Source organism: Propithecus coquereli, unplaced genomic scaffold (genome assembly GCF_000956105.1).
Source record: "Propithecus coquereli isolate 6110/MARCELLA unplaced genomic scaffold, Pcoq_1.0 Scaffold49, whole genome shotgun sequence".
NCBI classification, from domain to species: domain Eukaryota; kingdom Metazoa; phylum Chordata; class Mammalia; order Primates; family Indriidae; genus Propithecus; species Propithecus coquereli.
This window is the reverse complement of record NW_012150729.1, coordinates 1,188,992-1,216,033: the sequence shown is the minus strand read 5'-3', so window position 1 is coordinate 1,216,033 and position 27,042 is coordinate 1,188,992. Positions and strand designations below refer to the sequence as shown.

The 27,042-nt window shown below is 39.0% G+C and overlaps 1 protein-coding gene across 1 annotated transcript in view; it reads left to right on the top strand.

Moving 5' to 3' along the window:
- The window catches only part of ITGB6 (integrin, beta 6), a 76,670-nt gene extending 61,757 nt beyond the window's left edge, over nt 1-14,913 (top strand). The window contains exons 10-12 of the mRNA XM_012655831.1: nt 4,013-4,132; nt 9,154-9,320; nt 14,815-14,913. Of these exons, the coding sequence (XP_012511285.1) occupies nt 4,013-4,132; nt 9,154-9,320; nt 14,815-14,913 (386 nt within the window). The remainder of the gene's footprint in view (nt 1-4,012; nt 4,133-9,153; nt 9,321-14,814) is intronic.
- Nucleotides 14,914-27,042: the final 12,129 nt, after the last annotated feature.

The following is a 27,042-nucleotide window of genomic DNA, read 5'->3' as shown; positions in this document are numbered from 1 at the left end:
GGGAAGGCTATTTAAAAAATAGTTTCTGAACTTTAAAACAAAGAATATGATGGACTCTTCCTATACAGACAATCTGGGAGAATTCAGTTTTGTATCATCCCAAACTGTCTGCATTATCATGCTGCTCAAGTAGAATCGCTACTCTGCATTCATTAGCGATGTGACCAGGATGTATCTCAGGTGAAGCGAAGTAATCAAGACAATAATTTGTGGCCCTCTAAGATATGTATCTTGAATAGATGGAATTAGAATATGGAAATTAATTTGTTTCCAAAATGGAATAAGTTAATGACTTTTATATTGCTTTGAAAATGACTTACATTGTTTGAAAATTGAGAGTTCTGTCTGCACAGTTGCATTGCCCTAGATGGAGGGACAGGATTAGTGCTCATGAATCCCTCATCTGTGCTTTTCTGGTGACCAAAGATAAACATGCCAAATAGCAGTAAATTGGACAAGATGGTGTGTGCCTTACACTAATACCAAAGGTAAGATACATTAAAACACTGAGGAAGGCAGCATTTGTGGACTGTCCACATTAGTAACTAGTGTAGAGTCTCAGCATAGCCTTCTGGGTTCATTTCATAGCAAGCAGTGGGGATATTTACCAAGTATTTCCCAGAAATGAGTAAAAATTGCAGAAAATGCACTGCAAATTACTAGGACTGAATTCACTAGCAACATGGGAAACCTAATGTGTTGAGGGAAAACAGAGTAAACCTCACAAACATGTAAATCATGATGGTGTGAACCATGTAGTTATTAGTACTATATTTAGGTGTATAATTTTCTGAATAGATTATCATAAATGCTTGGATTTAAGAGGAAGACAAGGGCTCAAGTGGCATTTAAAATATTTACATTATTCTTTTTGCATATGTGACTAAATTGTCTTCAAAAGATGGGGATACAACTATTTCTAACCCAGAAATGGAAAATAATAATTGGATTACTAATACCACTTAAAGCACTAATCTGGATGAATTTGAAAGAAAAAAAATGTATTTGTCAGACTGTGATTTAAAAAGTCACGTTTTTTATGAGCCCTTTTATAAGTCCTGTTTCCAGTTACTCACCCAGTTATGCCATTGATCATACCCCCCTGAAATTATCACACCATATTTGCTCTTCCACAGGGTCTTTTAGCAAAACATCCTTCCCCCAACGAGGTCATGGAGAGTAAATTAAACTAAGCTTAACTTTATAATCTGTATGAATTGTTCCTCAATTCTGCTGTGGGTAACCTGGGTGGACACATTTAAGGATGAGACTTGACCGCATTCATTCCATTTTACTAAGTCATGCTTTTGATTTACTCCAACATTTATGTACTCAGAGCATTGTTACTCAAAGTATATTTCACGGAACACCAGCTCTGAAAGCATCAAACGGAAAAAAGCTCCCAGGATCATATAAATTTTGGAAATGGGAAACTACGTTTTAAATTTTTTTGCAAGACTTCTGAGAGTTGTTATGCACATTAAATTAAATGTGTATTGTGAATCATTAGGAGAGGCAAAGGGAGGAATTAAAGTAAAAGAGAAATTCCCAAACTTATTTGACCATAGCACCTTGTTTTTTCCCCTTGGGAAACTATTTTCTTTGAGAACTGCTAACTGATCCCAGAGCCGAGGTCTTAAATGCATGTTCGTCTTAACTTAGTGGTGCAGAAGGTTTAAATGTTCCACATCCTTCTTGGACCTTCCCAGACTCTACCTCTTCAGTCCTGTTCTACATTTCTTCCTTCTCTAAGTATGATTTCATGGACTGCCTGAGATCTCATTTTCATTGTATTATTCTAGAGGAGCAACTACTGGCATTCACAAAGGAGGGTAAGAAAGAAAGATCCATTTTTTTATGAACAACAAAAGAAAACCTTAGCAGCTAATTATGCAAATCTTTCGTTGCACATTTGATAATACAATTTCAATACCAAAACACTACAGAACGGGCTACATCTAGAGCTGTAACAGTCATGAAAAGGACCAAAGTAATTAAAGCAGTACAGGACTGTGACTCAGAGGTCATAGTCTCAGTTCCATTAAAACTTTAAATAATCCTGGCAAGTAAAGCAAGGCTCCCTGGGCTTCAGTGCACCTATTTGAAAGAAAATAAAAAAGCAAGATTAATATTACTGAACACAGTATGATAAGCCATCCACATATTTTCTACCTGAGAATAAAATGTTCCATTAAATATATTCAGGCGAGCAGAGTGAGCCTACTGCCACTGTTATGGCAGAGAGGGGCAGAAGAAGGAAGAAAACACTCCAGTAAGAAAAAGCATAGTCCCCAAGACTTAATGATTCCTAGTTAATTGGAATGACGATGTAACAAGGGGTGCAGTGAAGGCCATGTAAAAATAACCAAAGTGTGACTTACATATGCAGTGCCGTGTGCAATCGAACACATGAAATAACACAAATCTCACTAATCAAGTGTTGCCCAGAGGATCCCAAATCTCTTAATCAGAATCATCTTCTTAAAAATGCTTATTAAACAGCTCCCTAAATGTACACGCTCCCATGCATACTACCAACCCCTCTGGCATGCATACTCAGGGCTGAGTCCCCAGAATCTATATTTTCAAAACTCCCAGGTGATTTAGATGATTGCAAATATTTGGGAATGACCAGATTAGAATGATTTGTAATTAGATTTCTTAATATTCCCATGTAATAGATGCTTCTATTGGGTTCAAAAACTGTGCACTTAAATCTATCACCTGAAATCTTATTGATAATGCTAGATGTTTTACTAGTCCCTGTTTTAATAGCTAATACAAGGTATACTTCTCACAGACCCTGTCAGGCTTTTATCTTATAAATTAAATGCAAAAAACAACAACTTAGTATTTTTATCTTTCTATGGATATGGCATTTTTATACCAAAAATAGGCTATGATTTAATTTTTCTTTGTTAGCATCAGGGAAACACATGTAGATTCTGTTTTAGTAACACTTTTTTATTTTTAAACTAATGAGAGAGGTTATAAGCCTAGGAAGAACATGTCCAAGATTATCTGGGACAGTCCCAGATCTAACATTCTAACTCGTTGTGTCATAACACGTTAATATTGGACCACATGTCTTAAAAGTTTAGATTTAGAGCAAACTCATGCTATTTACAGGTTTCTAAAAAAGCGTTTGTAACTATCATTGAAAAGTCTCCAACTTAAAAGATAGGAGAACTGTTAATCAAGTTTTGTTTTTGTTTTGTTTTGAATTCAGAAAATGCTGCATAATTTTGGCCTAGGAGCTAGACCACTAGAATTTCTGATAAACAGTACTGACATCTCAGATTGGCCCTTTTACTTTATTTTCTATTTCTGTCATTGCATTTATTTTCTGCCTCTTGAATAAACTCAATAAGAAAAAATTTCCATTTGGAAAATATTTGAGGAAAACTGTATTATTTTTTTAATTAAGAAAGAAGCTATACTGAATGATAGGCAAACTCTCATTCTGTGTTCCTTTGTCTTTATCCTGCTGGTCCCTGAGCTACATAACACTTTGGTCTCAGTTTCCCGATATTAATTTATATTTACTGTTGTGACTGTATATGGGCAGCAATCTTGATTATGCCACTGGGAGAAAGGCCCCTTTAAAAGTATCAGTATCAGTTTGTACTATGCAAAAATGTAATTTAGACATCCTTCCAGATGCTCTCAGCAAGGAAGAACACATAGCCCCCTCATTACCATAATCAGGGCCATTCTATTCCCAAGACAGCTGTGGATACCTGCCTTGAAGTACTTTCACTTTATTGAAATCCTGCCCACATCGGTTTGAGAGGTACATTTGATGGTCAGTCCTGATTGACCACATCTGGAGCTATTCTTCTGGAACGTGAGCAAAAACTAAAACCTGACTTGGGAAAAAAACCTATGCCTTTTCTACTCCTATTCTGCAATATTGAAAATTCTAGTTTGCATATTAAACTCACTACTTTGCTTTAAAAATAATCTTTTTTGGAATCTCATTTAACCTAATGAATGACTCCTTTATCTGCAGATTTCTCAAAGGATAGTTCTGTTTTCTGCTCTCTGCAAGGAGAAAATGAATGTCTTATTACATTCCTAATAACTACAGATAATGAGGGGAGAACCATCATTCACAGCATCAATGGAAAAGGTGGGTGGTTTGCCTTCCGTTGTCAGTGTCAAGTGATACTATGTGGGAGAAGAGAAAACAACCAGGAAGTCACTTTGGGCAGCTTGTCAGGAAAGACATTTCCAAGTTTTTGATGGAGTGCTTCTACTTTCCCAAGGATTGAAAGATGTCTGTTAAAAGGTTTGATGTGTTCCAGTGTCTCTTATTAAGACCAGATAACAAGATGACTTGTATTTGCACCAATCATCATCTCCCTGAAAGCTGGTGATGAATTGTAGAAACGTGAGCGGATTAAATGAAATGTAAACGAAAGGTATGTCTTCAGGAAAGGCTAACAGAGAGGTGTGTAGCAGTTTTTAAAAGTGAGTTTGAATCAGGCAAACCTTGGTTCAAATCTAATTAATAGCTGCTTGACATTCTGGAAGATACTTGTTTCTTTGGGTCTCTGTTCCCTCATCTGTAAAATGGGAAAGACAATAGTACTTTCTTCTAAGTGTTGACTCAGGATTAAGTGAAATGATGCACGTGAAATACGTGGCAACATGTAACTTACAGTAATGGGTCATTGAATGATAATGCTGAGTCAGAAAAGACTCAAAGCAGCAAGTGAGGAAGGCTGTGGTCTATGAAGGATATCAAGCGGTCCATCGCTCCTGTGGGTTTTCATCCACACCAACTCATTGAGTCAGTTTGGGATTTGGAAAACCCTCAAATAAAAATTTCATATTCAGTGCAAAGTTTATATTAAGTAGAGAAGAAAATAATGGAGAAGGTACTTTTGTTGAGAAGTTTTCAAATTTTAGTGGGTGTCGGACTCACCTGGGAAGCTTGTTAAACATGCCTATATCCTGAGTCAGCAGACCTGACGTTTGGCCCAGGACCCTGCATTTTAACAAATGCCCCTGGCGACTCTGATCCGAATGGTCCCCAGATCTCCCCTTGAGTGACCGCCCTAACAGCCCTGGCTGCGTTCCCACGTACTCACAGGTGCCTCACATTTTCTGTCTTCAATTAATGATGTGTTTCTCTCCAACCCGTTCCTGCAGACATGACAGCTGCATCAAGTCAGACCTCATGAGACCTTGTCGGCAACCTCCTTCTCCCACAAAGAGCTTGGAGCTTAAGTTCTGTCTCAGACGATAGGGCAAGGGCAGGCTAAAAGGCAGCTGTGTGTTGTTACGTGTACTTGTTTACCATGTGCTGATAAAATAGTAAATCCTGAATTTGAAACCGAAAGTATCAAATTGATATCACATAGCATAACAACCAAAGCAATGCCAAGGTAACCAAAAGTTAGGTTCAAGACATTATAATCCAATCAAGAAAACATGATCAGAAAAATATCCCATCACAGTGCTGAGGGAGAGGGAGAGAGAGAGGCTGGCACAATCCAAGAAATGCGAAGATGATTGTGAACTTGGCCTTGAAGCTCCGGTGGGCAGAGTGCTCCAGGAGACTTGCTCTTGAAAAATCTCAAGTAAATTGACTTCTTTGAAATGCATACAAAAAATACGTCTTAAGGCCATTAGTTTAGGAAGCATAAGGTGAAGGCTGCTGTGCCAGGAAGAATTACTTTATAATACAACACCACTTGCCTCCTCATTATCTGTCTCATGAAGTCAAATTCTCCAGCTACACCCAACCCCTGTTTGTGACTGTGGCGGTAGTTTTAGCTATCTTGAAATCAAAGCCATCCCTGATAATACTAATTCTGTTGAAAAAATGAGGTCCAAACAACAAAAATTTCCAGAAAAAGCCCTGTTTTTAGTTTGGAGGCTTTTGTATCTAGTTGGCGATTTTTTTTTTCTCAGTGAAACATGCTTTTGGCTGATAAATGCCTCCTCATTATCGAACTGTTTTCTATTCTTTTGTTCTTCCACACAGTATGAGTGGCACATCGGTGTGCCATCCTTCAGAGCACAGATGCCCCGATGCCTTTTTATCGTGGCAGTTTGTTATTAGCCCTATGCTTTTGTAGTCCGGAAGAGTGAGGGAAAAAATTACCTCCCGAGGCTTAACAGGAGTCACCTGACAGCTTCAAGGATGCCTCTTCCTCAAAACATACTCACATTGTTGGGTAGGCCTGGCACTTCCAGCTGCCAGGAGAGGAGATCCTGCCCACCCCAGAAATCGATAGTCCCTCCCCTCTCACAGCTTTAAGACCAGAGAATCCCTAGGTGGCCAGTTGGAGGCTTGGATCGAAAAGAGGCAAAATGAGAAAGGAGGAAGGGGTGGGGGAGGTTAATGATTCCCAGGGTCCTCCAAGCAAATTGAAAAAGAAACTGAGTGAAGAGTCACCACCAGGGTGCTTGTGGACATAGGCAGAGCTCCATTCATCTTCTTTCTTACATCTGGAAGGAATTTCAGAGCTTAAGAGCCACATCAGAGTCAAGGAATGAGAGTTGGGGAGCCTTCCTGGCTGGAAGGTAACTTCCTGCTAGAAGGTTCCAGAAGAGTGCATTTGTTGTAACAATAGGAATATTAATAAGAAGATAATAGCTCTCATTTATTAAGCCCTTACTAACACCATATGCCAGATGTTGTTCTATATGTTTTACATATACTAATTCACTTAATATCCTCAACAACCATATAAAGCAAGTACTACTATTATTTTTGTTTTACAGATAAGGAAATTGAGGCATGGAGACATTAAATAATTTGCTAAGTCTTGCAGTAATTAAGTGCCGGGGCTGGTTGAGGAACTCTCGCAGTCTGGCTTGGAGCCCATGCTCTTAACCACTATACTATACTGCCTCCCACTGGCTGCACAATCATAATAAGTACCTGAATGGCAAAATGATGTGTTAGATCAGCGTTGTCCAACGGAACTGTTATGCAAACCATTTATGTGATTTTAAATCTTCTAGTATCCACATTAGAAAGTAAAAAGAAACAGGTGAAATGAATTCTATTTACCATTCTATCCAAAATATTGTCATTTCAAAATGTAATCAACATGAAAATTATTAATGAGATATTTGACATTTTTTCCATAACTAAGTGTTCAAAATGAGTGTGTAATTTATCACTGGCAGCACAACTTAATTCGGAAAAGTCACATTTCAAGCGCTCAATAGGCAGGTGTGGTAGAGCTACCAGGTCGGGCAGCACAGCAAGGTTAGATCCTCAGGACCTTAGAAGCAGGTGCAGCACCAACCTCAACCTGAGGTCAGAAAAAGGGGAACAGTGCACATTGCACACAGTGATAGAGGCGACTCTCTTCTCCCACCAAGAAATCTGTCTTCAGTCTCAAGAAATATCAGAGTATGAAGGGTGAAGATCTCTGTTGTGTAAGACCTGCGCTGGCACTTGGACCAAAATCTTTTTTTGAGAAATGTACAATTCCCAATGGCCTTAATTTCTTCAAATAATTATCTCTGCCAGTCTGCACCCATTCCTCCTTTATTCCCTACTGGAGAGCCCTCCTAATTCACGTCTGGCTGCAGGGTCTTAGCAAGCTTCATCTTGCTATGAGCAGGAGCATGCTACACCCCACCCCAGACATTTCTTAGCCAAAGATGTAGCCAGTGTATATTCTCATTGACATGAGCCTGCTGTTAATACTTTCTTTGCAGGAGTGTTGCTAGCCTATTAGAGGCAGCCATGGTTCTTTTGCTATGCTAGAATTACAGTCTCTAGATCTTCTTACGATAATAGCTATGTCATTAGCTCCTTTACTTATTTTTGCATAATCTCTTTGCATGGTTTCTTGGCCAAAGAATAAAAGTGTGTGAGGCCAGGCATCCTGCTGTTAGGGCGTCATTAGTCCCACTCAGATTCAGATTGGCTATAGATCCTTACCTTAAAAGCAGCATGACTAGTCCTATGTGTTTCGCTCTCCTTATTAAATATATAAAAGCAATAAGAGGATAAACTAAGAATGATTCATTTCCTCCTGAGATACTGTGGATTTTGCCTCGCTTCTTGCAGAGGGATGCAGATATTTAATGATAATTTCTATGTGAGATTTTTTTTCCCCAAAAGCAAGAGGAGAGCTTAATTACAATGTTTCATTAACAAATGTATCACCTCCTAGGCATATTGCAAGGATTATTAGTTATTCTGCTGTCAATGAGGGAAGGTATTGTATAATTGCAAAATTATATTAATACCATAAATGGAGTCAAAATAACATTTCATAGGATATTCGAGTTCAAAGGACCATATAGAACATCTAATTTCCCAAACTTCTCTGAAGATAAGAATCACTTGAAATATCTTTAACTATAAAAAAAAATCTGTGGCCTCATCCAAGGCCCACTGAATCAGAATCTTTTGGAGGTCGTCTAGGAGGCTGTGGGTTTAGCTTATTGTTATCATCAGGAAAGTTCGAGAAACACTGAACTTTGTTTTATAGATAAAGGTCCTGAGGCTCAGAGATATCGAGGGACTGGGTGGAATTCACACAGCTACTGTACATCAGATGGGAACTGAACTCACCTCTCCTGACTCTGGTCCAGGAACTTTCCAGGAATCCATAGCACTGCATTAGGATTCAACAAAATAAAACTGAAAGCCACCATTGTCTTCTATTTAAAAAAAAGGGCATTAAATAGTAATCTTTCAAGAGATAGGTTGTATATAATTTTTAATATAATCTCCTAGACTGCGCATGATTCAAGAAGATCCGTGGAAAAGTAATTACGTTCACCATACACACACATTTCATTTCTACCTTATTATGTACTCAGAAGAGACCATCTTTAGTGATAAAACTAGCCTTGTTCTTGGTCCTTTAAATATTCCATGTGCATTAATTGTCACTCTTCTGGATTCTAAATCTTAAGTTAGCCATCAAGTGTGTATCCATTTACTTTGAATAACTAAACTCTTCCTTCATCTTTTGTTCTACTTTGAAGGGATGTAGGGCTATCCTTCATAAGTCACTCATTTTTTAAAATTTCAGCAGACAAAAAGGTGTCAACATTTACCCTCTACTGCATAAAAAGTGGAGACGGAAAATCCAATGAAAAATGTCTTTCCTACATCAAAACGTTAATTGTACCACCTTCTTATCATAATTTTCTTTGTTTCCACAGATTGTCCAAAACCACCAAACATTCCCATGATCATGTTGGGGGTTTCGCTGGCTAGTCTTCTCATCGGGGTGGTCCTACTGTGCATCTGGAAGTTGCTGGTGTCATTTCATGATCGTAAAGAAGTTGCCAAATTTGAAGCAGAGCGATCAAAAGCCAAGTGGCAAACGGTATGTGAACACATAGGGCTGCTCCTTGCCTAGGGGAGAAAGAGCCTGGTGGAAGGGGATGGGGGGCTCAGCTTTCTTCTGCTCTAAGAGGCAGTTCAATCTTCTGTTCTCTCTCTACCACTCTCACCGTGACCCTAAAGGTTTGATTTCTGTTCTCCACTGGGGGCAAAACAACCTCCATCCACTATCTGGACCTAGATGGCCCTCGTAACGTATTTGCCTCTCAGTGCAGGGGGATTGCCACCACTCTGAAGAGTCTCATTAAACTTCTGATGTAGCTACTTAGGGACATCGAGGAAGTAGATTTTATTCAGTATCCTCACCACTAGGAGTATCCCTCAGGTTCCGTATGATAAAGCATATGTGCTCTATCTAAACATTTTTATAAATTGGTTAGGTTATAACCAATGGAATAATGTGCATGTATAGTATGATAGTTCATGCCAATTTCTACAGAAATACTTGTTACCGATATAATTGATTACGAAGTAAAGTTGAGATTTTTAAATACCGTGCAGGTAGTTTTCTTGAATGACATAAATTTTAAGCAGCTCCTTAAAAAAAAAACCCAAAAAGTATCAAGCTTCAAATATATGGACTTGATAGTTTATAATTTAAGTGCCTTCTCTTCACAGGAGGCAAACAGAAAACAGAACGCAGTTTTTTGTGTCTCTTTTCCACTGGAGAGATAATTACATTTCTAGAGATCCATAGAAACAATTTCATGGTTTTAATTTCATCTCTCTGTCTCTAATGGTGTGTCCAGCTATCTGAAAGCAATTATCTTACATTGCTGATTCTACAAACAGTGATATCACTGGAGAAAATACAGACAAACACAACGCTTTTGGGGGTTCATTGGCCCCAATAAATTGAAGTTAACACTTTTTTCTCTAAGCCTATAGCAATATCTTCAATTCCTGAAGCAAATTTCCATTTTGGATAAATTTATCTTGAGAAGGGATGTTTATATTTTATGCAGTTATTTCAAACTAATCATAATATATGGTGCAGGACAATGAACAATGAAAATTTTCACCTATTTTGTCTTCCCATTCAAAATGCCTTTAGAAACAACAAGCCAATGCAATGTATGGATCTTGTTTGGAACAATACAAGTATAAAAATAAATTTTTACGACAACTGGAAAAAGATTAATATGCACTGGGTGTCAGAATGATGGCAAAGACGTATGGTCAATTTGATTAGGCATGATAATGGCATGATGACTTTGCAAGAAAAATCCATATTTTTGGAGATGCATACGGAAGGAGTGAAAGGATATGAAGGCTGGAGTTGGCTTTGAAATAATTCAGCCAAAAAAGAGAGTGGGATAGTTGAAGCGTGTGTGGCAAAATCTTAATAATTGTATCTGGGTGATGGGTCTATGGAGGTTTATTAAACAGCTTTCCTCTTTTTGTGTATCTCTGGATGTTTCATAATTAAACAGAATTCTTCAGGAAAGTAAATTGCAGGTTTGCAATGGGGATATAATTTCTCCATTCCTAAACATGTAAACTGTAACCAGACAGGTTAGCCTGGTGACTCAGAACACAGTGCTAATGAGGCCAAAGTTGTGGGACAGTTAACTTCTCCTGATCCCACGGCCACAGATGTTATTCTCAACTTTCACCAACTGTCAAGCAAGTGCCTGGCAATGGTGAGAAGGGCAACCAGGCAAAAGAAAGTGGTTAAGTTGGCACAAAGCAATAGCAGCAATTAGTTGAACAACCACCAGCCCTGTGAAATAGTCTTGGTATTCCCATTAAGAAGTTAAGTAAACTGAGTCTCAGAGACATTAAGGGACTTTCTAAACTTTCAGTGCATGGTGGAGCTGAAGCCCTAATTGTTCATTGTTCTTTCAAGCACAGTCTTTGGTTGACCATTCCAGAAATAATAAGCAGGTGTTCCACAAACAAGCACTTGGGCAATTATGTGATGTGTATCTACTAACTAGCACATTTTAATGTTCTCATACAAAGGCATAAGTACTGACAAATGATTAATATCTTTAAAATAACATTTTAATTAACAGCTAATTTCCCCCCAAACATGAATTGTTCTCCCTCAGGATGCAGAACATGACTGAAATTCAAATGCTGAATTTTTACTCTTTCTTCATCTAAAATGGGACAAAAACATGCATTAAACAGATAAAAGCATAAATGAAAAATATTATTCCCTTGTTAAATTGAGTTTCTTTGAATAACAAATGTTTGATGTTCCTGACTAGATAATGACTGGGTAATAATTATTCACTTGGATGCAAAAGAGTTTTAATTCAAATAATTCAGTTCAAATTTCACTAATCTATCCTGCAAGAAAAAAAAATGTTTCTCAGTGCACACATATAAGGGTCTTCAATTTAATTCAGTTTTTATCGAAAACCCATTTCTTCTTCAAGAGGTGGATTTGACTGGTCTTTAAAACCCCAGGGGACCTGCAGGGATTATAGGGACAGTTGGGTCTCCTGACCCATAAGGACCTCACTGGACTCTTAAGGTAACAGAGCTCAGGGTGGAAAGATCTTCACTCTTACCCCTTGCAAGCTGTAAAGAAAGGTTACCTTTCTATTATGCTTTTATAAGAAAAATAACACCCCCTCCCCATATACTCTTTATGGAAACACAAATGCAAGATATTTAAATTCATCTTTGATTAGACATTTTTTCTAGGATGACAAGTCATTAACTTGAGGCAAAAAAAAATCCAGCTTGACATTTCTTGCAGTCGTGGATTGATTTTGTACTGTGCTAAGCAAATCAGGTCTGCATTTGGCAGTTAGGCGATCATTAAGGAAGCTCTGGGTCATGACAGAGAGCTTTCTTATTACCACTTCTTCAGGGCTGAAAAATGTGCCATTGCATTTGCAGAATTCACAGCCTAAATTAGCACTCCCAGACTCCTGCGGGAATCAGCCGGGGCACCCAGATGGTTAGGGGAAGCTGACCTTGTCTGAGCAGTGGAGTGCAGACTCGCCCCAAATGGAGCAGGGCCCAAGCCTGCGTCTCCGCGGGAAATCCTATGTAAGGAGGTTGCACCGGCATGTCACTAGGGGAGGCAGTACTGGACACTTCCACGCTCCCTCCTGCCAACACAACCCGATGTGGGTTATCACCCTGGTTATCATCTGGGGTCAGGAAACATCCTACCGCGCACACCCCCAACAGCAATACATACTTGCTCTTCTTCCACTTTTACGCTTCCACCTTCTCAGTCTACTACAGGGGGGTCTGCTTTATCCGTCACCCTCTATGAGCGATGGCCCTATAACCAGCTTTGCAAGAGATCCCCAAAATATTGCAGACCCGAATAGATGAAGTTGCTTTAATATACAGAATGAAAACTACGCAATCGAAATTAAATATCCAACTAAGTATCTACAGACTAACATTGTGTTATTCTATCAGTTGCAACTGAAATCACATCCTTCATAGTGCAGATCGATTATATGAAGTGTGAGATGTGGGTACATTTCAGTTTGTTTGACATGATGTGGGGTGGGGCCCGCAAACCAGCACCTGCTTGCACAGAGCTGAGCTGGTCCTACTCACAGCCCATTTCTGTCACTAAGGCTCCCTCTTCCTCCAGAACAGGCTCCACCATCCCTGCCAGCCTGCACCTCTTAATTTTTCCATCTTGCTTCTTCAGTTGAGTCCCTTATTCAACTGCAACCAACTAGCTTCTAGTCTCTAATATTTAATAGAATTCCATACATCATTTTTGTTTGCAAATGAGACTCTACACATATCTAAGACCACATCGGTCCACCCTCTGCCTTCAAAATCCCAAGTTCTTATGGCAGCGGGACTAAACAAGAAGTGCAGGTCCCTCAGAATACCCAAGCTGATCTCAGGAGTGAAAGCGACATGGCAAGCTGGCCATCACCCATCACCCACCACCAGCCAAGGAACCTCTTTTCTATTTACCCTCATTATAGAGATAGCGTCTCTCTTCAAAGGCACATGAAGAGAGATAATATCACACAGTCAGAGGTCAGGCCACTGGCTTGGGCAACATAAAAATGGGAGCAGATGTGATTCCTGCTCACAACGAGGTCACTGCAGCGATCCAAGGGCAGTGAGTGGGAGAGGGCAGGGAATGTTTCTCAATTTTATTCAGAACTCCTGAGAGCTGAAGGAAATGTACTGAGAAGGCAAATACAATGATGCCTTTTAAAAAAAATCTATGCCTGGAAATTGCTAACATATTTCTAATTCGTGGACTAAGGAGACCAAAGTACAGTATTTTATAACTCAGAGGATCAGAGGTGGTAGCTGGACTCCATATATACTCAGCAATGAGCTTAGAAATGTTAAGAGTACCAAAGCCCTGGGGGAAAATCTCTTTATAACCCCCTCCAAGACCTAAAAGAAAAGTAAATTCCAAATGTGAAGAAAAGCTATAAATAAGAACTAAAAAGAAGAGGCAGCATTTATTGAGCATTTACTATGTGCCAGGCACAGTGCTAGAGTACTTTACCTCATTAGAAGAGATAGGCATTTTGTTAATCCCTCTTTTAGGGATCAGGACACAAAAGCTCAGAGTTGCTTCAGTAAGGTCACATGGCAGAGCTAGGTTTGAACCCAGGCTGTCTGATGCCAAAGCCTGTGTGGTCACCTTTGGGAAGTGGGAGAGAAGCAATTCTGGTTCCTGCCTAGAACAACTAGAGAGGCTTGGTCCTCCTGGTCCTTCTCGCCATAGCACCACTGCTATCGGTACCTGGAAGCACATCCACAGCCCAAGCAGCACAGCTGAGCTCTCCAGGCATTGGCACAGCCTCCCCACTTCCCGAAGAGCAAAGCCGTTTTGCCTGACCTGCCTTCGGAGGGCAATTCTTTCATGATCCCAGGGTCCCCCGCACCAGTTCACTAGTCTCCTGAAATTCTCCGCCTTACACACTGTTTTATCTAGTAAGCAAAAGCCAACTCATTCTTTTGCCATCCAGAGCAAGTGTTAGCTGTCCTGGGGATCTCTCCCTGCTCCTCCCAAACCAGCAACTTGTTTCTTAAAGGCATACTGTGTTGTTCATTTTTGTATGTTTCTACCAGTTTCTCTTTTCCTGTTTTTTACTTTTTTAGCTTTCATTTCACTTTTGGTTCACCTATCAGTGTTGATGCTACTCATTCAGTAAATACTGGGTACCTACTCTGGGCTAGGTACTCTTCTCAGTGCTGGGAAAACAGTGGTGAACAAAGCAGCCAGAGTCTTGTTTTCTGTTCCTGAGTTAGTACATTTCCAAAAATGGTAAGATTTTTAGAATGTGCACCTATGGGATTGGGTCTGCATATTAAAAAAAAAAGAAAATGTATAAATTTTAAAATGCTAACAGTATGAAATATCAAAATAATAAAAATTAGTCCAATGGTTTCCAAGAATGAGCTTGACTCTCCTTTCCCAATTTGAGCTATAATGAATACAGAGATAATAAAACAGGATAATCACAAAATGTACATACTTTCATTTGAATCTTTTTTTTTTTTTTTTTTTTTAGGGAACCAATCCACTGTACAGAGGCTCCACTAGTACTTTTAAAAATGTAACCTATAAACACAAGGAAAAACAAAAGGTGGACCTTTCCACAGATGGATAGAACTACTGCATGGATGGAAAAAGTCTGTTTCACTGATATGAAACGTTAATGCACTATTTAATTTTTCTTTCTTGTTGCTTCAAAATGAGGTTGGTTTAAGATGGTAATAGGTCATTTGGAGATCAGTCATCCTCTATATGAAGGCGAGAGACTATGTTGGCAGGTTCAAAATAATCAAGAAGAGGAATATCCTTAGCAAAGAGGTGACTTTGGGGATCAGTTGAAGAATACTAACTCTGTTGCATTAATACCTCAAGAAATCATCAGAATGATTCACGGGGGCCTGATTTCCATTTGAAAAATGTTTGAAATTAGAATCTCATTTGTTTTAGGAACACAGCTACTTGAAGTCTTTGTCTCAGCAAAGTCACAAAGCCCATATGTTCACACTGTATATCCACACTCATCAATTATTTCTAAGCTTGTAGTAAATCTGCCGTTTCATAAAAGAAGATTTTTTAAAAATCTATGAGAAATGAGATTCTGATTTTACTTCAGCTGAGAGGATGCAAGTCTTCCAAAGATATGCCAAATTTAAGACTGAAAATTAAGTGTTAATAATTTCTGTGAATTTGTACGCACCTAAAAGTCAGGTACACAAATAAGTATTTTATTTGTTTTACAGTTGAGGAAGAAGTAATTTATAAATTAAAAAGTCACCTGTAAAAAACAAAGATGACAACCCTATCATTTAATTTATATTTAAATTACCTGAAAAATACTCTTCTACACTAGTTTCTTTCTTGACCCTGAGTTTCAAACTACAACTTGTCCCATATTTCACAGTCTTCTAAGCCCCATACAAAAGTTTTCATTTCTTTTTTTAAAACTTACTCTAAATGGTCACATAATTCATTCAAAGAGAGCTCCACTAATTTTAAAATAACGTGGATTAAACAGCATACAATTTTAAATGGTTTTAAATCAAGAGTACACAAGTCCCTCATGCATTATAGGCTTTTTAATCAATAATCTTTTCCCATCTGCATAGCCCACCTTGCACATTTCAGCTGCGTTGGTGGCTATGCATCATATATTCACTTTAAGAAGTTAAAATTTTACCTGCAAAATACATGTGCACAATTAGGGATCCATCAGCTGATTAAAGAGATGGACTCCATAGAATATTATTTCGTATGGTTATGACTCCTTTACGAAGCACTTTTATCTCATGTGATCCTCGTAAGGAAACTAAAGCTCAGAGAGTGAGCAGAACTGGGTTCAGAATCTAGATCTTCTAACTCCAAGCCATTTCCCCTTCCCACTGCACAAAACTGTCTCTTTTGTCAGTGAAATAATAGAAGGATGTGTTCGTTAAGCAATAACTATCATTTGTTTGAAAATGTACTGAGACTACAAATAACATTTAAACTACTGGAATATATTAGAATTCTCTACCATCCCTAAAATGTTTATTACCTTTGATTAAATTGTAATGTGAAGCCTTTTACTAGGTGAATAGATCATTACGTAGTGGAGGTTTTGCAATAGTCCATTGGATCGTCAGCATAATCTATAATTGTCTTCAGTTCTACCAGATAGATCTGTATACATTTGATCACTTGGAGACTTCCTTTTTTTCCCCCTGGTTTCTAAATAACTCAGGTATATCAGACATTTAGGGAATGCATGGCTATATGAAAAGAATTACTAAACAATCACCTTGAAAATCTGAAGGGCTGATGTACCCCTCACGTTCCTGATTGATGCCCAGAATTTAGGGAAAATCTATAGCAACGTGCAAGTTGCAATACTGATGAAACGATAGTACTATTCTCTACATGGACTTATTGTGCTATTTTTCATATTATTACTGAAATGGGATTTTAGAAAATAGAAGTTTCCTTTGAGTGTGTTTTAGGGAAGGTAGAGAAGAATCTGCTCTTTCTCTGAATACTGTTTTGACCCAAGGCAGGACCTTGAAAAGGCCAAAACATTAACAGTAGTACTTCTGTTCACTGAAGAGTTATGTTACATGAAGATAAATTGGTTTTTTTGTAAGTTGTGTTATTGTATTTTGTGTTGATATAAATAAACATGGTAATTTAAACAATGAACCTTAGATGGATGATAATTCCTTTTATTTACTCGGTACAATACCCTCTTCTTGGATTTCTGGATCCCTCTGTGACCTGCTCTGAATGCCTTGCTGGTCTCATTCTGGGGCCAAGGAGAACAGAAAGAGAATGCCACAGAAGGCAGGAGGCGGCAGGGAATGGGATGTAATTTGATGCCTGGTTATGGCGTTTATGTCATGAGGCCTTTTAAAACAGGCCTGCACGTTACCCCACATTTTAAAAAATCAAGTTCTTTAGGGTTAGTGTTATGAACTTAAATGTATCCCTCTCTACCCACCTCCCCAAATTCACGTATTGAAGTCTTAACCCCTAGTATATTAGAATGTGACTATACGGTTAGAGATCGGCTCTTTAAACAGACAGTTAACTTAAAATAAGGTCATGAGCTTGGGCCCTAGTCCAGTATGACTGGTGTCCTTATAAGAAGAGATTAGGACAAAGACATAGGGAAGAACATGTAAAGACACAGGCAGAAGATGGCCATCTACAAGCCAAGGAGACAGGCCTCAGAAGAAACCAACGCTGTCAATACCTTGATCTTGGGCTTCTAGCCCCCAGAACTGTGAGAAAATAAATTTCTGTTGTCGAGCTCCCCAGCCTGCGGCTCTCTGTTATGGCAGCCCAAGCACACTCATACGGTCAGGTAGTGCTAGTAATATTGTTCTGTGTATCCATTTGGTATATTCCATGGTGCCACGCTCATTTTCTAAATCAGGAAAATTAAGCACAGAGAGGCCAAATGCTCACACAAGGAGTCAGCTTAGTTCTTTTCTTAGAAAAGTCCATTCCTTACAAAAGAACAGGCAAAGTCAAGTCAAGAGTGCTTATATTCTGAAACACACTGTTTCTTGTAGACTAAAGGCCAAAAGCTGGGAAAACCAGAACTGCTTCCATTTTGAATAGCACTAAGAAAGTCACCTTTCTCCCTATACGTTTTCCATCTGTGAGATCAGTGGCAATGCCTGTCTCTTCTAGCTGCTGTAACAATCCCTGACACATAATAGGGACTCAATAGATTCATTCGACAAATATTTATTGAGTGTCTAGTATGTGACAGACACTGTTCTTGTGATTATGAATGAACAAAACAAGCAATCTCTATGTGTCCAAATGAAGGAGAATATAATAAAAAAGAAAATATACAATATCAGGGTCCTGGAACCAGTTTATGCAGATCCCAGATGCACTTGGCCTCACCTGGCTCCCAGGTCTATGCTGGGGTCACCCCAAGCACCAACTCACAGAGTCTCCTTGGTGAAAAGCCCTGGCTTCCACTCACTCATCACAGCATGAGAAGCTGTAGCAATTCCTGTGCCCAGCCCAGAGTGGCTTCCCCAGCTGCTGCCCCAACGGACCACATAACAAAACAGGTAAGTGCAGGGGATTTACCCTAAGGAATGAACGTAGACCCATGAGAGACAGAGATGGAAAGGAACCAGCAGGTAAATTGGAACTGAGCCACCAGCGATGTTTTCTGGAAGCAGTAGCCAGCTTCCTAACATATCACCTTGTATTTGCTCTCCCTCATTCTCTGCCTCCCTGCGCTTCCTCCCTGGCGTGGCTCCTCCCAATAGAGCATTAGCACAGAACTTTGCTTCAGGTTCTGGTTTTCCAAGGTGCCTAGACTAAGACTGTCCAGCAGTCCTAACACCTATGCAGAGCACAAAGCAGGGCAAAAGGCTACACGATGCCCCATGAGGGTGCACCCTTAAGTAGAGCCGTAACTTTTGAGCAGAGACCTGCACAAGGCAGGGAGTAAGCAAATGCAAAGTCCCCAAGAAGGCAATATTGTCACATTTAAGAAAGAGGAAGAAGGTCATTAGGGGAAGGAAAGAAATATTTGTTTAAAATAGAATTGGATGGTTTAGCTGAGCCATTAAAACAAAAATACAGTTTTATGGGCATGGTTTAGTTTCTGTGAACAAAAGCTTTGCAATTTCCAGTCCCATCGCTCAGTGACTGCACTCACAGGAGCACCGTTCAAATTAATTGCCAAGTAGCTGCTAGAAAACATGCCAATGTTTATTCTTAGACACGATACTTACCGCGTAAGGTGGCCTGATCCCTAGTGACTCTCACACTAAGTAAGTGATCATCAAAGGTTATGTGACAGCCTCAAAAAATATTAACGCATGAGTATTCTCAGCCTTTCTCCTTTCTTTTGCTTCTAGAAAATAAAGTTTTGTGGGTTTTTTTTTGTTTTGGGGGGAGATGTTTTGGTCATGACAACTCCCAGATGCTCTTTTATTATAAAGGATCTGGGTAATAAAGAAATTTTAAAAGAAAAATGCAAAGCTAAGCTGACACGAATAGTAAAGCACCAAACCACTAAGGAGAGGGAAAAGAAGGCTGGGTTTGAGGGAGAGTTTGGGAAGTTTGGAAAGAGGAAGAAAAAAGTCTCTGGGGTAGCAACTCTGTACCAGTGATATCAAGAATGAGATATGGCAGTAGGGATGGTTGGCTGTTCATTTTAAATGTCCTCATCTTTTGAGACTGCTGTTCCCCTGACTACCACAGGCTACAGGGTATAGCTTCAAGACAAAATCGAGACGGCCCAGATCTGTGGGGGTTTCTGTTGTCGGAGTCCACCTGGTGGATTTAATCTGGTCAGACCCTTCAATGCCAGAAACAATTTGTCCTGAAATACTCTTGTGAAACCCCCAAATAGCATGTCAGACCTCTCATCCTCCCAAAGTAACCAAGAGTCCTCCAGCTGGCCTTTTCTCCTTCACCTCTCAACACCCATTCCTTCCAGTACTCCTTGAAGACACACTGTACTAGGGAAGCAATCCCATGAATGGTATTCTTTAGCTGCAAGAAAAAGTTGACCTTTAAAAAAATACCTGTGTTGTATTTGATGATTCATAAAGATTTTGTATCATTCTTGTTTTATGGAAATCTAAATGGAAAAAAAAAAAACCTTATTCAGAGAGAACAAAAAACAGGCATTGAATTCGATAAGTAAGTAGAAATTCTCCATTTTGTTAAATTTCATTATACTGCAATAGACTCAAACCAACACATCCAAAAAGCAAGAAAACATGAGTGTTTGTTTACAGTAGCTCATTGACTGGGTCAGTTGGGCTGGGATGCTCTGGTACTTGAAGTTCTGAATGAGGCTTCTGTAGCCAGGAGGGTGGGCAGCAAGTAGTTCAATAGTTCCACAACTTGGACCAAGAGATCAATGCTTTGGGTTGTGGACTACAAAGGGTTAAATGCCACCCCTCTGTGCTTTGGAGATATCCAAATGTGAATCACTCTAGACCTAGCAAAGGGTGGAAAACTTGATCTTCTATTCTTTCTCACTCGGTTGCACAACCAGCAAGGAATGAGCACCACAGCACCCAGACGTTTTTTATCCTGTAAGCTCTCCTGGAGCTAGGCCCTGGGAGAGACCAACACTCAAAGACACAAATTCGACCCACACGTGCTCTTTGGTATCATTGACAACTGCAAGAGTTTACAAATCCCACAGAGGATCTAGTTCAGTTTGAAATTTCAATCTGACCTTTGCAATTTCCGGGAATGTGTTTTATGAAGGAACTTACTGCTAACATGATATTTACTTCTTTGGCCTAAAATGTATTTACATTCATGGTCTTGCACACCAATCAATCCCACTCCAGGTCAATTCTGAAGATACCATATTACGCAACTCTGTTGTTTGTCAATAACTGACTCAATGAAAACTCACTGTGCTTGTTTTTCATCCAGTTGGTGTCGCTATACTTCATTCAGATGTGCGTGTGTGTGTCTGTGAGTATCCACATGCACACATATATATTTCTTATTTTAATAGATGCATACTACTAGCATTAAATAGCTCGCATTGTTAATACAAATAGATAACACCTTCTTTTCTAAGTATTTTACATACGTTAACTCATTCGGATCTCATAACTACCCTATGGAGTGGTATTTTTATCTACTATTTTACAAATAAGGAAACCGAGGCACAGAGATGTTAAGTAACTTCCCCAGGTCACACATCTAAGAAGCTTTGAAGTGTCAAAGATAAACAAAGCCAGATACAAGGTGTAGTGGTAAGGACAGATTTTAATCAATAATATACTATTGCAATAGAGGAAAGAGTCCAGTACAAACCAAACTCAACTTTGATTTGTGGGAAGGTGACTGGGCATTCTAAAGGGAGAATAAAGGAGTAGAGAGAGGGCTCAGTAGAACTGGGGAAGTGAAAAAGAAAAAAAGTAGGAAGGAGGGTTGGTCCATGTGAACCCCATCTGGGTTTGTTATCTGGCTCTTATCAAAGTTAGGCTCCTGCCCTCCCATAGGGGCCAGGAGGCAGCACCTTATCTTCAGGTCTTGGCTAGAACAGTCAATTCTTTGGGCAGCCTTGAGTTTTCTCAGGCCCTTTAAGGGGGGCCAGGGTCATCCTAGGGACGTGGCCTTGTTAAACACTATGTTAGTGTATTGTTCAAGTCTTTATAGGCCAACATTGAGGCCTACTTGAGAGCTCAGAGAAACCTGGCTAGAGCTTGGTCAAAGAGAGAATCTTTGCCAGAAGCCAATATTTGAACCCAAGCAGCCTAGATCTGGGATGCATGCTCTTAACCACTCTGCTATACTATCTTATAAATTCCAGTTAAAGATATAATAGTGATAAAAGCCACCATTTATTGATTATCTGCTACAACCAGCATTATGCAAAGCATATTATGTATCTTATCAATACAAGTGAGATGCTTGTATTGTTTTCCCCCACTCTTGGGAAACTGAGGCTCAGAAAGCTTGAAGGATTTGCCTAGGGTCGCTGAGTTTATAAATGACAAAGGTGAGATTTGGACCTGAGCACATCTCACTCCAAAGTCCTCAGTCTTAAACCTGTGCCCTACTGATAGTCCCTGGTGGGGCCCTCCACTGCTTTGCCCCTTCTTGTGTACACTGAGGAAGGGCTACTACTAGTCTGCCCCCAGTAGGACATGTCTTAAATTGCTTTCCCAGAGGTAGCAGTGGATTTGCACTGGTCCACGTAGACTTAAATCTAGCTATAAAATAAAGGCCCTTTCAGGGCATTGGGATCTAATAAACCAAGTTACAAAGCCTGAGAATTGGGGTGGGGGCCCGTCCTGCTCAGTTCTCATTCCATAGCCCTGCCAGCCGCCCTTCAAATCAGATGGGGACTGCTACAGTGCACTTATACGTGAAGTTTTATCTCAGTATCACGAGTTCTGGGAGAAAAGTTTAGGTTGCTCTGGAGGTAGAGGTCTTAGTACATCAAGGAATCTGCTGTCAGCAGCAAAGACTTCCATATCCACCCTGGTATTTTCTGGAAATGCTGCTGTTTTATGCTCAAATGGGTGGAAGTGGTTGCCTGACAGTCCTCTTCCTGCAGTGTCCTAGCTGAGCTCCCACACTGCTGTCCTGAGGGCTCCCTGCTGCCCTTTAGGGGTTGGTACCAGTGCAAGCAAGCGCCCTGACCCGAGAGAGAACTTGGAGGAAAAAATGGACCACGTGCCAAAGCCCAGACCTGCCCCTGCTTTGCTAGCTAATTAATTGGAAGAGGGAGGCAGGGGTGGGAATGGGGAATGGGGGATGGAGGATGGCAAATGTAGCCAGAAAATGATAATGACTGGCATGTAAAGCTCTCCAACAGTGTCATTCTGGAGCCCTTGTCGTTACTTTCTTTCACTTTTTCCCCCCCAAACAAGCTACTGGAGATACAAATTGGGATAAATCTTTTTAAAATTGAAGATGATTACCATTTACTAATTTCGGAGATCTTCTTAGGCTACATTGTGTAAAGTGCTCTGAATTTAAGTTGTAATCACCTTTATAAAACATCAAACATAGACACACATACACACACATATTTTAATGCTACCAGTAAATGTATTTCATAATTTTCTCTTTGATTAATAACTATTTTGATTCATATTTTTCTTTTTAAATAAAATTTTAATGTCTCTTTTGTTTATTCATTTTCTTCTATAATAAATGACTATATTTTGCTCCATTCTCTATAGAATACTCTTGGTGGGATAATGAAAATTTAAAGTAAGTAGACTTTTAAATATATTTTGCTTAGATTTGTTATACTGAATATCCATTTCATTGATTTCAAAAAGTATGTCATATTTTGGAACCGTTTTTATTAAGAAGATGGAATTGGAGAGAAAAGATATAAATAAAAGAAGATTGAAAATACTGAGCATAATAAAAGATACGAACTTGTCATAGAGGCAAAAAAGAAAATATATACTATTTTTCTCTGAGGCTTTCTTGGTCTTAGCCACATCATGTTCAGTCATTGTTTGATTTAATCAAATCTAATATTCATTCGAAGAGATAACTGACACATGGTTTAATAAAATTCTATGATTCATTCAAGAACCTGAAAATGGTTCTAGTTCCAGATGGACACAGGAAAGCACCCATTACTAATTTTTATCCTGTAGTTGCAGAGCAAGTTTCTCAACACACAAAATCATTATTTAATATCCTAGGCTTAGCACTAGTCAGTAATGGGTTGTGAATATTTAATTGTGTCTTACCTTCACATACTGAGAAGTTCACAGGGAAAAGATGGCAATCTGATGAATATTCCTGTCCTCAACCTGGTTCTGTCCTCAACCTGATACATCACTGTTGCATATGTCCCCACCTGTTCCCTGAGGTTGTTGTGAGAATTAAATGAAATAATACATTAAAGCATTTGACATAATAGGCTAAATATATTGTAGCAGTATTCATTAACTGAGTGCCTCCAATAATCACCCTCTTAGAAAAAGAGCAGAGTGAGGGCTAAGGGTGAGGGGTGTCTAGGTATGACCGGAGAACTGGGAGAGGAGGAAGGTACAACAGAAAACAAGTTTTAAAGAAGAACCATTAAGTGCATGAAAAACAATAACATAGAAAAGTCTTTAATACCATGAGTTAGATAACTCAGGACAAGGGTCAAATTGAAGATGAAAATGCTAGTTCTGGGTAAACGTAGTGACAGCTTCTTAAACTAGTCCTTAAAAGAACTATATATAAAATGAAGTTTGACCTACAAAACTCTTGGGGCCCAAGCAATTCTAGCAGTGTTCCAGGCCTGGGCGGGGTGCTATGGAGGCCATGCGGAAGCAGCTGCCTACGGCAGCACCGACAAGTTGCCATGGAGGCACTTAGGGGCCCCCAGAGGATCCCCAGATACCAGAGGTGAGTGTGAACCTTGGAAGGGGCCCCTCAAGTCTTCCAGCTTCCGTGGTAAGGGAAACAGTTCACAAAATTGAAGTCTGAATGTTAAAAGGACTGTTCATACCCACTGGGCACTGACACATGGAAAGGTTTGGGACTCAAAGGACAGACATATTTGATGTGAAGGTAGACAAAGGAAAACCAATTTAAAGCAACATTTCTCAAATTAACATTTGTAGACCCTTAGAGGTCATTGCTCAATTCTAAGAGTGATTTCACAATAACGTATCTTACTCAGTCCTTTCCCTGGCCGGTCCTCCCAGAGGGACTGGCCACAAAACAAATCACAGGGTTTTCTGAAAAGTAGGATGGCGGTGGGAAAATTGGGGGGAAAGAGTGGAGGAATGATGTAGGTCATGAGGGCCTACAGGCAAAAATAAGAATACTAATGGAAATAACAAAGCCACAACTATTTATGATAAATAACAAGCACAAGCGACAGATTCCAGATTTTGTTTTTTAAGAAAGTCGAGCAAACAAGCCAGGACCAGTTCAGATTCAGGTTTAGGCTTTTCTTAAAAATAATTGCTCTTACTAACAAACAGGAATTTACCTGAATAGAACACACAAGTCAAAACATAGAAAGATTTAGTCAAAAGAGATTCAGGTTTTCTGAAGCTCACACAGGTGAATCACCAGCTACCTCAGGGAGTACAATTAAAGGCGAAAGACCAGGAGAAATTCCAGAAGGTGGAGTATTTCATCACAGTAAGGGAGTGGAATCATTTAGAAAGTACCACCAGGCTGCCTGTGTGATTTCATTTAAGCACAGCATATCTTTACCAGCCCAGAGATGGAAGTGTGCAGCCCCCAGATTTGGAAATTAAATTACTCTGAAAGCAAAATTACTCAGAGAGTAAAAAGTCACCACAAATGGAGGTCATTAACCCTTTTTGGAAATAACTCAAGAGACCATCTTTGAATAAGTGATTTGGGGAGATCTGGAAACCCACAAACAGAATTAAGGCAACTAGAATAGGGCTGGGATGTGTTTTTTGCAAGAAAGCCCCAAGACAATTGATGATGTTTTCTACTGTATGGTCTCAGGAAAGACCAGTGTTAATGGAAGGCAAATGGTCTCTACAGAGCCGAGGACAGGAAAGGTGAGGGCAGGCCTGGACCAAGTGGAGTTTATTTCAGGAATGCAGGGTCTGCTTAACATCCAAAAATCTATAAAGCAATTCACTGTATTAACAAACTGAAAAGAAAAAACCATATGATCATCTCATAGATGTGGAAGCAGTATTTGACAAAATCCAACATCCATTCCCAATAAAACCTCTCATCAAACTAGGAATAGAAGGAACCCGCTTACGCTGATGAAGGACATCTACCAAAACGCTACAGTTAACTAACAGCAAAAGACTAAATGCTTTTCCTCTAAGATCATGAACAAGATAAGGCCATCTAGTCTCAACACTTCTATTCAACATACATCTCTAGTACTAGAGGTTCAAGCTAGTACAATCAGGCAAGAAATACAATAAAAGGCACCCAGATTAGAAAGGAAGAAGTAAAACTGTCTTTATTCACAGATGACATGATCATCTCTGCAGAAATTCCAACAGAATCTACAAAAACTACTAGAACTAATAAGTGAATTTAGCCAGATTGCAGGATATAAGATCAATATACAAAAAACAATTGTATTTCTATATCTGGCAACAAATAATTGGAAATTGAAATTTTAAAAAACAATGCTATTTATAAGTTTCAAAAATATGAAATATTTAGGAGGAAAAATGATAAAAACTGTGAAAGATCTTTACATTAAAAACTACAAAACATTGCTGAAGAAAATTAGAGACTAAATAAATGGATAAATATTTCTTGTCATTGGATCAGAAGACTCAATATTATAAGTATGTCAGTTTTCCCCAAATTGATTTATAGTTCAATGCAATCCCAACCAAAATCCCAGCAGGGGTTTATAGAAGTTAGAAAACCAGATCCGAAGCCCAAATGAGTCTAGAATAGCCAAACAGCTTTGAAAAAGAAGAACAAAATTGGAAGACTAAGACTACCCAATTTCAAGACTTACAATAGCACTATCGTAATCAAAATAATGTGGTATGGATATAAAGGTAAACAGATAAGTCAGTGTAACAGAAGAGGGAGTCCAGAAATGGAAATATATGAACAATTCATTTTTTATCAAGGAGCAAAGCAATTCAGTGGACAAAAGATAGTCTGTTCAATAAATGTGTTTAAACAATTGGATATTCATATGTAAAAAAATGAGCCTCACAGCATATAGAAATATCAATTACAAATGGGACCGCATACCTAAAAGTAAAGTCTAAAAGTATAAAGCACTTAGAAGAAAATATAGGAGAACATCTTGGAGATCTTGGGTTAGGCAAAGACTTCTTAGATTCAAAAGCATGATCCATAAAAGAATAAATTGATAAAGTAGACTTCACCAAAATATAAAATTTATGCTCTTCAAAAAACAATATTAAAAGAACAAAAATATAAGCCACAGACTGGGAGAAAATATTTGCAAGTCACATATCTGATAAGGAATTTCTATCCAGAATATATAATGAACCCTCCAAACTCAATAAGAAGAAAATAAGCCAATGGAAGAAAAAGGACAAAAGATTTGAACAGGTATTCCACCAAAAAAGATATGCCAATATAAAATAAGCACACAAAATGATTTTCAAAATCATTGTCATTAGAGAAATGCAAATTTAAACCACAATGAAATGCCACTACATTCCTATTAGAATGGTTAAAATTTAAAAGACAGATCATACCAAGTGTTGAAATTGCATTAGTTTCCTAGGGCTCACCCAACAAAGTACCAGCAACTAGGTGGCTTGAACAACATTAACATACTGTCTCA